At 31.3% G+C, this 14,116-nt stretch overlaps 1 protein-coding gene across 3 annotated transcripts in view; it reads left to right on the top strand.

The window, feature by feature from the left end:
* The window catches only part of LOC143057764 (nucleolar complex protein 2 homolog), a 189,452-nt gene that overhangs the window by 7,970 nt on the left and 167,366 nt on the right, over positions 1-14,116 (top strand). For all 3 annotated transcript variants that reach the window (XM_076231153.1, XM_076231154.1, XM_076231155.1), the window contains exons 6-12: positions 352-463; positions 1,161-1,333; positions 1,651-1,761; positions 3,941-4,054; positions 6,966-7,154; positions 8,277-8,416; positions 10,607-10,718. In XM_076231153.1, coding sequence (XP_076087268.1) covers positions 352-463; positions 1,161-1,333; positions 1,651-1,761; positions 3,941-4,054; positions 6,966-7,154; positions 8,277-8,416; positions 10,607-10,718 — 951 coding nt within the window. The remainder of the gene's footprint in view (positions 1-351; positions 464-1,160; positions 1,334-1,650; positions 1,762-3,940; positions 4,055-6,965; positions 7,155-8,276; positions 8,417-10,606; positions 10,719-14,116) is intronic.

Genomic DNA, 14,116 nt, shown 5'->3' with positions numbered 1-14,116 from the left:
GACTGAACGAGACTGAAAAGTCAGAAGAATACATCCTTAATTCATATAAAATATCTCAAAATATGAGTTTAAATTATTCCGTTTACAACTTTGTTGGATTTTTGCAATAATAAAAACCTCACAATAATTTCTGAATTTAAAGTAATTTCTAGCTTGTACGGTGAAAGTGAGAAAAACAATTGAGTTGAGATGACCAATGATAATCTGTTAATCTCTATTTATCCTACATTATCCTATGAAGAAGTTGAACTTTACATTGACAATGACACGTGTGTCCTTAGTTTCTAGCAATAATTTTTCATATCACTCTACAGTCCTTAACTAAACAGCTTAGAATTATTATTTCCTTAGAAAACTCCATCAGCGAATGTATTGAAGGAAATGATCAGTGCCTTCAGAGCAGCTGTACATCAAGCAGGAAGTGAAGTGGAATCTTCCAAGTATAGAGTGGAGGGGAGTGCAGGTACTGTGTTTATGAAAAGAAGAGTCTTCAAAACCCATATCGTATTGTCAGCATAATTGTTCATTAAGGAAGTTCACTTGTAATGTTCAGATTTTCTGACTCCTGGTTTTATCCATTTGAATGCCTTAAAATATGTTGCCCATTGACCCCCATTTTCTGTTCATAATCCTTTTACATGTATCATTATAAGCCAGCTGTAAAATTCTTATAAAATAGTTAATTATTTCTTAATAGTTTTTGAGAACTTAAACTTGTCAATGATTAAGCTATGAAAAATCAGAAGAAAACATTTTCCGACCAAAATTTCAATGGCTTATATCTCAAAAACAAGCACATTGACCTATATTTTATTTTTGCTCTTTTGGTTCCTTTATTGACCCCTTATTACAATATACTAGTAGTGTTTTAAAAAGCTTATTATTTTCAAACTGAATAGTGAACTTCCTTAAGGAATATTATGTTTAGTTTTAAAGCAAAATGATATTTGTCAGTAATGACTGATTTGAATACAAATTTTTGAAGTAAACTTCAAATTTAAGTCCAAACGAATGTTGCAAATTTACCAGGATCTGACATTTTCAAAATATATTTTGGTTTTAAGTTACGGTATTTTGATGTAATAACTTTTCTGATAATAAAATTGCAACTGTGTAATGGCAACATTTTATCATGTGAAACATTTTGATTATCTTTTCAGTTTACAATGCAGTAATCAGAATGTGCTTAACTTTAATACCAGCAGCACTTCTGAAACATCTAGGGTTGCCTCCCCTTACAGATTTACAGAAGCCAGTACTTCCTTCAAAAAGCAATACCAAATGGAAGAAAATTCGTCTGGAAATTAAATCTTATCTAACTGCTGTATTACAAGTAAGATTTTATAATGGAGTCAAAACAGAAATGGGTTAAATGAGTCATTTTACAAATACGTATGTTCTTTGCAGTTTATATATATAAGAAAATGTTGTTTTATGCCATTATCAAAAAAGCTTTTGAAAATGGAATTTAATGATGTTCTAAAATAACAAAAAATGATCCACAAGGTTTATGAATGGTTTTAAAATACTGGTGTAAGCTGTCTTCATATCTCTTAATAGAACTTAATTGACTTAGTCAATACTGTTGTTGAAAATTGTACTGAAATTTGTTTAAAAATTGAAATGTAAATTCCAATTCTTTTATTTTAGCTTCTGTCAGAAATAACAGAGACTTCCATGGTAAATGTTATGGTCAAGCATGTCTTCAAACTAGTGGCCTACTATGTAACCTTCCCCAAACTGGCCAAAGCATTGTTAAAGGTAAGTTGACCATTTGCCTCTACATTTGTTACATCTATAATGTAATGCTAGTGATATCAAATCAGAAAGAGGTATTGTGAAATATTTGTGATATTGAAATCAGGAAATATGTGTGACAGTTTGCTTTCAACATTTTTTTCCTAATATTTGTTAGAGATTATTAACTGTAAAAGAAAAGACAAAAAAATTTAAGACTATTTAGGCCAATTAAAATTAATTGATAGATTTTCATCCCCGCCCGCCCCAATTTTTTTTATTTAAAAAATTTACTATTTCCAGATTTTGTTCATGTCCGTTACCGGTAACCATAAATAATTTCGTTACATTCAAAACTTCCTGTTTCAAATTTCGGTTTTGTATTTCTTCGAGTAATCTAACCAAAATGATTAAGTCGACATATTCTGCTTATCATTGATGACAACATCATCTACCGAGAATAGAGATTGGTTACGAGAGAGGAATGAATTATTCGGGTTACCAGTAAAACGCTGTGTCCAAGAACGCAAATCGCGGTACGTTACAACTTTCGGTGATTAGAAAGCCGTGGGTTTTATTTATTTGTACAATGGTTTTGTGTCAAGAAATTTGGACTTTGAATGATATTCAAAGCGCAAGAATCGTGGAACACATTGGTACAAAAAACAAAAAACATGACTGGATTAAAGAAATTGACACAAGCACGAACTTGTTAGATTTATGACTGTATATTGAGCTTAAAAAAAAGTCGACTCACATACGATGTTATTAAAGATTTTGAAAAATTATGTACGATTCCATATACATGATATAAGATTATTTAACACTTGCATGCTTATACCCATGCGGTATGAAGAACTCGTCACAAAAGGGTTTCAAATGAAATAAAATTTAAAAAAATAAAATCCTCCCACCCGCCCCATATTTTTCAAAAATCTGGATGAAAATCTACTTATTAATTTAAGTTGGCCTTACTTAAAAAGTGGAAACATGTAATACAAAGTGAAACTGAAGTTTAATTTTATTGTGAGAATCCATTGTACAATACTGTAAACATCACATATTACAAAGTGTACATGATGGCAATATATGTGACTGACCTTAGATTGCAATAATTAAACTGTGCATCATTGTTTTTATTTGCATCTTATTCAGGTTGTATAGATTTATCTCCCTTTAACTTTGATAACTAAGATATAGATAAGACACAACATAAGAAAAATATATCTAAATCAAATCAAACAAAATATTATAGTTTAGCATTTAATTAATTTGAGAACAAGATGAAAGCTGTTCCATAAAAAAGCACATTGGAGTCACTTTTAAGCTCACCTGGCACTTTGCGTCTGTCGTTGCGTCCGTCGTCTGTTGTCGTCGTCGTCCGTTAACTTTTACAAAAATCTTCTCCTCTGAAACTACTGGGCCACATTAAACCAAACTTGGCCACAATCATCATTGGGGTATCTAGTTTAAAAAATATGTCTGGTGACACTGGCTATGGCTAAAAATAGAACATAGCTGGGGTAAAATGCAGTTTTTTGCTTATTACTCAAAAACCAAAGCATTTAGAGCAACTCTGACATATCTAAATGAAATCAAACAAAATATTATAGTTTAGCATTTAATTAATTTGAGAACAAGATAAAGGCTGTTCACATTGGAGGCACCTTTTTAAATGATAAAATTGGACAAAATTGGAAATAAAATGTAATACTTCACTAAATACCAACTTTAGTTACTCTTATAGGAGCAAATGTTGAAATCAGAATATAAGATATCCTAGAAATAAAAAAAGGCTTGCTTGAGCTATGAAAATTGAAACAATAATCAACCAATCGGCAATATATATAATTTATGTGAATAAAAGGAAACCAATTAATGTGTACTGTGACATCAAAATGATGCACTTTGTTATGAAAATCTAATTATTGAATATTTTATCCATTAATTTAGTCAGTTATTTCTCTAGATTAAATTTCTATCATGCATCAATTTTCAGAGGACTTATTTTTAGTATTTTCCTTAACATACATGAAAGACACAAATGCATATAGTAAAACAACAAAACATAAAACAAAACCAGAAATATTTGCTTATATACAAATTAGTAACTTTTTTGGTCTAATAAGAAAGTGAATGTTTTTATAGGGGTTCTAATTATTTATTGTTTGTTAAATTCCAAGTGTTTATTTTGTGATTTCAGAAAATGACGAACCTATGGAGTTCTGCTGAAGAGACAACAAGAGTCGTTGCTTTTCTTTGTATCAACAGACAAGTCATGATATCCCAGGAAACTATGTTAGAACCTTGTATAAAAGTAGGTCACTGTATACCAATATTCACACAGTAATCTATGTTAGAACTGTGTATAACGGTATGTCAAGAAACATAAAAGTAGGTCACTGCAAACCAATATTCACACAAAAACTATGTTAGAAGTGTGTATTAACTAAAGATAGTTCAATACAAATTAAAGTAGGTCACTGTATACCATTTTTCACAAAGGAATCTATTTTAGAACCATGTTAAAAGGTAGGTCAGTAGACATTGAAGTAGGTCACTATATACCAAAACACCTTAATTGTTAATTGTTTTGGAAATCTGTGCCAGGTGGTAGTGAATCTGTGACGTTTGAACTTACATCATGAAAACAATAATCACTTTTTATACGACCGCAAAATTTGAAAAATTTTTCGTCGTATATTGCTATCACGTTGGCGTCGTCGTCGTCGTCATCGTCGTCGTCGTCGTCGTCGTCGTCCGGCGTCCGAATACTTTTAGTTTTCGCACTCTAACTTTAGTAAAAGTGAATGGAAATCTATGAAATTTTAACACAAGGTTTATGACCACAAAAGGAAGGTTGGTATTGATTTTGGGAGTTTTGGTCCCAACATTTTAGGAATTAGGGGCCAAAAAGGGCCCAAATAAGCATTTTCTTGGTTTTCGCACTATAACTTTAGTTTAAGTTAATAGAAATCTATGAAATTTTGACACAAGGTTTATGACCACAAAAGAACGGTTGGGATTGATTTTGGGAGTTTAGGTTTCAACAGTTTAGGAATTAGGGGCCAAAAAAGGGCCCAAATAAGCATTATTCTTGGTTTTCGCACAATAACTTTAGTTTAAGTAAATAGAAATCAATGAAATTTAAACACAATGTTAATGACTACAAAAGGAAGGTTGGTATTGATTTTGGGAGTTTAGGTCCCAACAGTTTAGGAATTAGGGGCCAAAAAGGGACCCAAATAAGCATTTTTCTTGGTTTTCGCACCATAACGTTAGTATAAGTAAATAGAAATCTATGAAATTTAAACACAAGGTTTATGACCATAAAAGGAAGGTTGGTATTGATTTTGGGAGTTTTGGTCCCAACAGAATAAGGGGCCCAAAGGGTCCAAAATTAAACTTTGTTTGATTTCATCAAAATTGAATAATTGGGGTTCTTTGATATGCCGAATCTAACTGTCATGACTGTGTATGTAGATTCTTAACTTTTGGTCCCGTTTTCAAATTGGTCTACATTAAGGTCCAAAGGGTCCAAAATTAAACTTAGTTTGATTTTGACAAAAAATGAATCAGTTAGGTTCTTTGATATGCTGAATCTAAAAATGTACTTAGATTCTTGATTATTGGCCCAGTTTTCAAGTTGGTCCAAATCGGGGTCCAAAATTAAACTTTGTTTGATTTCATCAAAAATTGAATAAATGGGGTTCTTTGATATACCAAATCTAACTGTGTATGTAGATTCTTCATTTTTGGTCCTGTTTTCAAATTGGTCTACACTAAAGTCCAAAGGGTCCAAAATTAAACTTAGTCTGATTTCAACAAAAATTGAAATCTTGGGGTTCTTTGATATGCTGAATCCAAAAATGTACTTAGATTTTTTATTATGGGCCCAGTTTTCAAGTTGGTCCAAATAAGGATCTAAAATTATTATATTAAGTGTTGTGCAAAAGCAAGTCTTTTCAATTGCACAGTATTGCGCAATGGCAAGAAATATCTAATTGCACAATATTGTGAAATAGCAAATTTTTTTTTAATTAGAGTTATCTTTCTTTGTCCAGAATAGTAAGCAAGAAATATCTAATTGCAAAATATTGTGCAATAGCAAGATTTTTTTTTAATTGGAGTTATCTTTCTTTGTCCAGAATCAACTTAAATCTTTGTTATATACAATATACAATGTATATTCACTTTTTACTACCAACTGATAAATTATAATAAATAACATTCAGTGATAACAAGCAGTTTTTTTTACATCTTAATATTTTATGATGTATTTAAATGAGTAGTTATTGTTGCAAACTCCATTAGAAATTTTAATTGAGATTAGTTTTGGAATAAGGGAAAGGGGGATGTGATTAAAAAAATTGGGTTCAATTTTTCTCATTTGAAATTTCATAAATAAAAAAGAAAATTTCTTCCAACATTTTTATGCCCCACCTACGATAGTAGAGGGGCATTATGTTTTCTGGTCTGTGCGTCCGTCCGTCTGTCCGTTCGTTCGTCCGTCCGTCCGTCCGTCTGTCCCGCTTCAGGTTAAAGTTTTTGGTCAAGGTAGTTTTTGATGAAGTTTAAGTCCAATCGACTTCAAACTTAGTACACATGTCCCCTATGATATGATCTTTCTAATTTTAATGCCAAATTAGAGTTTTTACCCCAATTTCACGGTCCACTGAACATGGAAAATGATAGTGCGAGTGGGGCATTCGTGTACTGAGGACACATTCTTGTTTTGAGAGGATTAATATTCAACAGCATAGTGAATTGCTCTAAGAGAAAACAAAAATTTTAAGTTCATTAGAACACATTCATTCTGTGTCAGAAACCTATGCTGTGTCAACTATTTAATCACAATCCAAATTTAGAGCTGAATCAAGCTTGAATGTTGTGTCCATACTTGCCCCAACCGTTCAGGGTTCAACCTCTGCGGTCGTATAAAGCTACGCCCTGCGGAGCATCTGGTTCATTGTGGCATCAGATGTCTTCTATTGTGATGACCAGTAATCAATCCAATTAAAACAAAATTGATATAGATTCTTCAACAACTTAATATGAAAGTGTATTGCCTAGTTTTTCATTTAAAAGATTGTTTAATTTTCTTTTGCAAAACAGGAACTTGTCAATTTCTTTACAATTAAGAAGCTGAAAATAAGACTAAAACAAAGAAAATAGAATCTTTTATAAAACAATTATTGCATTTTTTATAAAACTAATTTATTTTTCAGCAAATGTACATAGCATATGTAAAGAACTGTAAATTTACATCTCCCACAACACTTCCATTGATCAACTTTATGCAGCGCTCCCTGGTGGAGATCTTGACTATAGATACAGTATTAGGATACCAGTATGCCTTCATATACATCAGACAATTAGCTATACACTTACGTAATGCTATAACTGTCAAGAAGAAGGTTTGTTACATCAGCTTCATTAATAAAAATTACTTATAAATTGTTAAGAGACAAAATATTTGATGAAAGCACTTGTAGCCTGCCTTATCTGAAAGACAGGTGTCAACATATATTTGTTCTGCCTACAGAAGTTCCCATGGGAACTATTTTATAAACAAATTTACAATGCCATTTAATCTGTTCATGTTGGAACACATATTATTTACCCTTTATTCTGTTAGGAACTAATACCATAATATTTGTTCCAGTGGAAATAATATTACTATTTCTTCCATTTGTAACTTATATTATGAAGGAACTTATATATATTGTGGCATATAACTGGTTCACCAGTGCAAAAGGTGGTCTAATAACTGCTTGAGAATCGGTTTGTCATTCTTTCCTTCTGTTAAAAAAAATCAGGCAGAAAACGTTTGAGGCTTTAACAAAAGGGAATAATTTTATATTTAGTTCAAGGCTTCATATGTTGAATGTATGTGTGAAACATCCTGTATGCCAAAGGTTTTATAAATTTCAATCAAATACTGTTCATGTTATATGTTACAGCTACAAGGCTGTTAATTTTGAATAGAATATTTCCCTTACATAAATGTAATTAATGTAGAAGAATTCATCATTTCAAACTGATCTTTCTCATTCCTAAATATTGTTTAAGTTGGATGTTTTTTTCTCTTGGTACTCAGGCCACCATAATTAAAACTGATAGCATTGAGATGATATCATGCAATGTCTTCAAAACATACTTACAAGAACATACAATAAAGAATTTAACCCCACCCATTCTGTATGTGCCTGTCTGAAGTCAGGTACCTGTTATTCAGTGGTTGTCGTTTGTTTTTGTGTAATATTTATGTTTTCATTCATTATTTTGTACATTAATTAGGCAATTTGTTTCTCACTTGGAACTATTTCCCATTTTTGATTTCGGGCCTTTTATAGCTGACTATGCGGTATGACTTTGCTCATTGGTAAGGCTGTATTGTGATTTATAGTTACTTATTTCTGTGTCATTTGGACTCTTGTGTCCAGTTGTTTCATTGGCAATCATACTTCATCTTCTTGTTATTATTTTTATAGCATGACAATAAATGTAAATTTATATATGCTTAAATTCTATTACAGGAAAATGTGCAGGCAGTTTATAACTGGCAGTATATTCATTGTCTTGCATTGTGGGTAAGATTGATGAGCGCCGCCTATCCTAGTGAAGTTCTACAACCCTTGATCTACCCATTAACACAAACAATTATTGGAACCATTAAGTAAGTATAAAGTGTAAATACAGCAGGTTTAAAAATTATAAGGTATACCTCGAAATATGTTTAGCATGAAACTATATTTTTAGTTTAAAGTATGTAGATGATTAGTTTTTATATGATAAAATTATATTCTTAAAGATATCTGATTATTGAGACTTTGTATTATTTGTAACTGTCTTAAAGGTGACCACAATCTCACACCTCATTTGGAAAAGATTAATCTCTGAGCACCAATAAAAACTAGGAACCACAATATATCCTAGATAGCCAGGGCTTTCCACTGAAGCCGGTAGCCGGCGGAAATCCGCCGCTTACGGTGGCTTCAAGTGCCGGCTACTTCACTGACAAAAATATAAATTCAAAAAGAAAAAAATATCTTTTTCAAATGTTTACAGGCAGCCGAGAGACGTATTGTCGCAAAGTCGCGGTCACGATAAACAAGGATGAAAAGTCAGTGTTTACCTTGGGCTAAATATAGTTCACATGAATTCAGGTCACTGATTGGTTGTCTATTTAAAGTCAGAATGCATCGTTTCTTTTCAAAGATAACAAGAGAGACGTTCCGGTGGTCATTGAACGATAACAATAGAGACGTTCCGATAGTCATTAACTCGTTGGTTTTTTTTTGGCTTTTGAAACGTGAAGACAATCAGATAGAATGACAATCTTATGGTATGGAATATTATTAGTCAAATTAAAGAAAGTGTAGTAGATCATATTGTTCAGAATCTGGAAAACAGTATCTTTTGAAGTTCATTTTTCAAAGCCCACGTGGTGTTCAGAGAATCAAGGTCAAAAACGAAAGTAGAATATTGTCGACTCGACCTCAAATGAATAACATTTCCTAATGATTTATGTATCCTACTTATTGAAGTTTACAAAAAAAAAAAAGAGAAAATCAGAGGATATATCAATTTTCTGTCAATGCTTGAGAAATAATTATGATTTAAATACGCGTAACTGTCTTAAGAGAGAAAAGGGGGGTCATTTGTTTACAAATGCACGTCGTAGTTATGCAAAATAAATCGATCAAGATTTCTAACAAACCGGATGATTATTTAAATAAAACTCCTTTAAAAGTAAATGAATTTTAAGCATAAGGTAATGAAAATAAAAAACTAACATAAAAAAAAATGAAATTTCTTTAAGTTTTTTTTTTTTCTTTCTTTAATTTCATACATAAATAATGGTCATTTGAAAGATGAAATTAGGTGCCAGGAGATTGCGAGAATGCAGGATTTTGCTCTATTTATGCCAGAGCTTCTGGGGGCCTTGAGCGGCCCCCAAACCCCCTGCCGTAAGGCACCAAGCTTACAGCTTGGTGGGCGTCCGGCTTCGCCGAACGCATGTTACAGCCGCCTATAATTTTAATTGAGCCTTCTACTTCAATTTCAATGGAAAGCCCTGGATAGCTGAAAGTGGAATTAAGGTGGTACCCAACACTTTAACTAAAATTAATTTGGCTTGTTTAATGTTCTTGAAATTTTGACAAAGAACTTACTTTGACCCTTTGACAAAAATTTAAAAAATTTGAACCAACTGTTTTATCAGAAAAATTACACTGGTTATATAGCAGTTTGACAAACACTTACTTTGATAATTGAGAAGCTTAATATTCCCTTAACAACACAATGTAATTAAAACGTTCAGCTGATTTTACAGAGTTATCTCCCTGTAGTGTTAGGTATCACCTCAACACCAACAATCAATCAAGTTATTCACAATCTATACACAACTCTAGATGACTTTGAGCTTGGCATGTTGTATGTCTGACTATCATGTCTTATTATGTTTTTGTAGTTAGTTTGATGTATCATTTCCTTAAATTTCATTCATTGAGCATTGAACTAACTTAATTTCTAACTCAGTCCCACCTCAGAACTTTTGTTGGTCATACATATGATACATGGTAAGAAAGGATGATCTAAAGATGAGATATTTATATTAACATCATAAGAATCATTGATTCATATCTGTTATAATTCTTTTATCGTACATTTTATAGTTATAATTAGGCCATTTGTTTTCTCAATTGAATAAATGACTATACAGTATGTATTTTATCATTGTAAGGCAATACTGTGACCTACAATCGTTTGTATCCATGTTACATGAGCTCTGGTTGAAAGTTGTCTTATTGGCAATCATACTACACACATCTGCTTATATGTATCTTATCAAGTTTATCTTTAGACTGACACCTACAGCAAGATATTTTCCTCTACGTTTCCACTGTATAAAGATGATGAACACGTTATCAGAATCTACGAACACCTTCATACCGGTCCTGCCATTCCTGTTAGAGGTAGGAACTATTTTTAGCATGTAATTATATTGGTCCTTTGAAAAAAGCAAATATCTGAAAATGAAAAATTGATGAAATGATGTGAAAGGATTGATTAAGGTTATTTGCTTATAATTAACCAAAGAAGAGCAAATATTTACAGGTAGAAGAATTGTACAGAATTGTACAGCATCAACATTATACAATTAAATTACTGTAAGCCTTTTGCACAAGTAATGTCAATATTATTATACTCTCCTTATTTCTATAAAGTAATTTAATAAGAAATATAATAAGTTTGTTCTTATCATCTGTAGCTACATTTAAGGAATGACTGTAATATTTTTTCTGTCTATGAAGTAGCAGGTTATTTAACAGGGTGCACCACATTTTTTATGTTATTTCGAATTTTAATTCTAAATTCCATTTTAAACCGTAGAAAACCATGAAAAAACGTTTATGACGTCACGGTCACATGACTAAATTATGTCTATGGGATGATAACAAAATAACGTCAACCAACCAGAAGATGCGTTACATTCTAAATTAAATTATTAAAATATGATAATGATTTAAAGATGTTCGCTTCTCTTGTTTTTGAGGTTTTGTCAGATACTTGGAATCCTCTAGTTTTATTCATGTTAGTACCAATCAAAATTTTGAACACTAAACCTTATTTTTCTTTTCATATTTTAATTTCATATTGTTTAAAAAAAACATTTTTAGAAAATCTTACATAACCAGTGTTATTTTTTCATAGTTTTTGAATGACAAAAAGGTGCCAATGTTAGATATATAAAAAATCTAGAGAGAAACAGTTCCCACAAAATTTTAAATGGCTTATGTTTCCAAAACAAGCACACTGACCCTTCCTTTTTAAAAAAACAAGCTTGTTATTTTGAAGCAGAGAAGCAAATGTCCTTAATCTTAATATTTTTTTATTTAGATTATTATATGTGCATTGTTATTTACAGGTATTTACTTGTTATTTCAAGTTTAAAGCAGAATTATCAAGAAAAAGAAAATTCATGATTACAGTAACATGATTTTTAGTTTTCTTGAGAAATAATGAGTTATCTCCCATCACAAAGTACTGAAGATATAAGCTGAAGATAAATTTGAGTTATCTCCCTTAGCACAGTAGAGAATCTATTTGAATTGTCTGAAGTTAAATGCAAGGTACATTTGTCAGAAGTATCAAGAAAAAGAAAATTCATGATGACATGATTTTTAGTTTTCTTGAGAAAGAATGAGTTATCTCCCATTGAATTGAAAAATAATCTGAAGATAAATTTGAGTTATTTTCCATAGCAAGTAAAATAAAAGCTATGATAAACAGAAGTATCAACAATATTAAATTCATGATTATTTCTTGAGAAAAAATGATTGATCTCCCATTGTATAGTGGTGAAAAATAAACTGAAGATAAATTTGAGTTATCGCCCTTTGAATAGTATCCATTTGAGTTGTCAGATGTAAAAAGCAAGCTTTTAAAATGTGTCTTCTTCTGTGAATTAAAATCATATCTAAATAATGTTTAATGCAAAAAAATATGCAATGTAATTTTTAATGAAGGTTGATATAAAATCAATGACCTCATCTCTTTTAGGTGTGTTAAATATAAAACTTTTTATTTGGTTATGAAAGCTTGTGGTAGTTTTACTTTTAAAGACACCTATTATAATATTATAAAACAAAGACGGATGAGCCTTATTATAATGAAATATTATATTTAATGTCCCTGGAACTAGTTTGCACTGTCACCAAATTTCTTTTTGATAAGGTTGATATATCATCTTAATGATAATTTTGTGATTTTTTAAAGATTCATAATGAAAGAATGTCATTGAAGTATACAAAAAATGTCAAATATATAAACCAAAATTTGTGGTCATTCTGACTGGTATTAGGTCAATAAAACAGGAATTTATTGAACTTGTTGAACTGATCTGTAAACATAGAGGATGTTTTTCTTTGCTTTAAAGTAATAATCATACCAATAATCTCAATTTGAACTATTTTATTAGTAATAGTTGTCAATGGGTAATGGAGAACAGACAAATGCTATAATAAATCTTTCCTATAACAAATGGAACACATTAAGAAATGTGGAAATACCATGCTCAAATTTTCACAAAATCTCTCCTGGACAAATTAATTTATTCTATGACAAGAAAGTTATGAAATAGCACAATCAGGCAAGACAAGTATAAGTATTTTCTGGACAAGTAGACTTTTGTATAGTATTTCATCTCGGACAAGTAGACTTTTGTATAGTATTTCATCTTAGGCAAGTGAAGACTTTTGTATAGTATTTTATCTCAGACAAGTAGACTTTTGTATAGTATTTCATCTCAGATAAGTAGACTTTTGTAAAGTATTTTATCTCAGACAAGTAGACTTTTGTATAGTATTTCATCTCAGACAAGTAGACTTTTGTATAGTATTTCATCTCAGACAAGTGAAGACTTTTGTATAGTATTTCATCTCAGACAAGTGAAAACAGGAAGCAGGATCCGGGATCAGAACCCCCCAATGAGACCCCCTACAAAAGTAATGTATTTAGATGAACATGTGGGTGATTCATTCAAAACTCATTTTTGTTGTTGTTGCTTAATTGAATAATAATAACCTGATAATTAAAAACTGAATCCATAAATGTTATGGTGAGCTATTCTTATAAAAGATGTAAAGAAGATGACATGATTGCATTAATTCAGTATGTTTCACAGTGGCGGATCCGGGGGGTTCCGGGGTTTGGAACCCCCCTTTTTTTTGGACAATTAATGCATTTGAATTGGGACATGTAGTTTGAACCCCCCTTTGTCCTGGGTTAGGAACCCCCTCTTTTTAAAATGGCTGGATCCGCCCCTGTTTCATATAAAAAATAGCTGTGTATGGTCAGTTTATAACAGTGGATGAATTGACCTAACGTCCCTCTGTGTTATGATGGCTGAATAATGTGTAAAAAATCTTTTGATTATATTTCTGACTTCAATTATTATGGGAATACTACTTTGACAAAAGAAACATAAAAATGATAGCCATATTATGTCTATAGGTTAAATATAGTTGCCACATTTATTAATAAACCTCGAGAAGAGGTCAAGATCAGGTGACTTTTATATTTGTGTCACATATGACCACTGATTAAACTCACTTATTGTGAACAAAATCCTGTCCTCTTTGCATCAATTGCAACATTATTCTGCTAAATTTGTTGCTGTATATGGTTTTTGTTAATTTGTTTATTGCACTGTATATTTATCAGGCAGTTTTTGTTGTTTTACATTTGTCAAGCCATGGTTTTATTGTTTGAGTAGTGATGTTTGGCATTTTATGGCCTCTAATAGTTAACTATATGGTGTTGGATTTGCTTATTGTTGAAGGTCGTATGGTGACCTGACGTTTTTCAAGTC

This window comes from Mytilus galloprovincialis, chromosome 13, assembly GCF_965363235.1.
Source record: "Mytilus galloprovincialis chromosome 13, xbMytGall1.hap1.1, whole genome shotgun sequence".
Classification (NCBI taxonomy): domain Eukaryota; kingdom Metazoa; phylum Mollusca; class Bivalvia; order Mytilida; family Mytilidae; genus Mytilus; species Mytilus galloprovincialis.
This window is presented reverse-complemented; position numbering and strand designations above follow the sequence as displayed.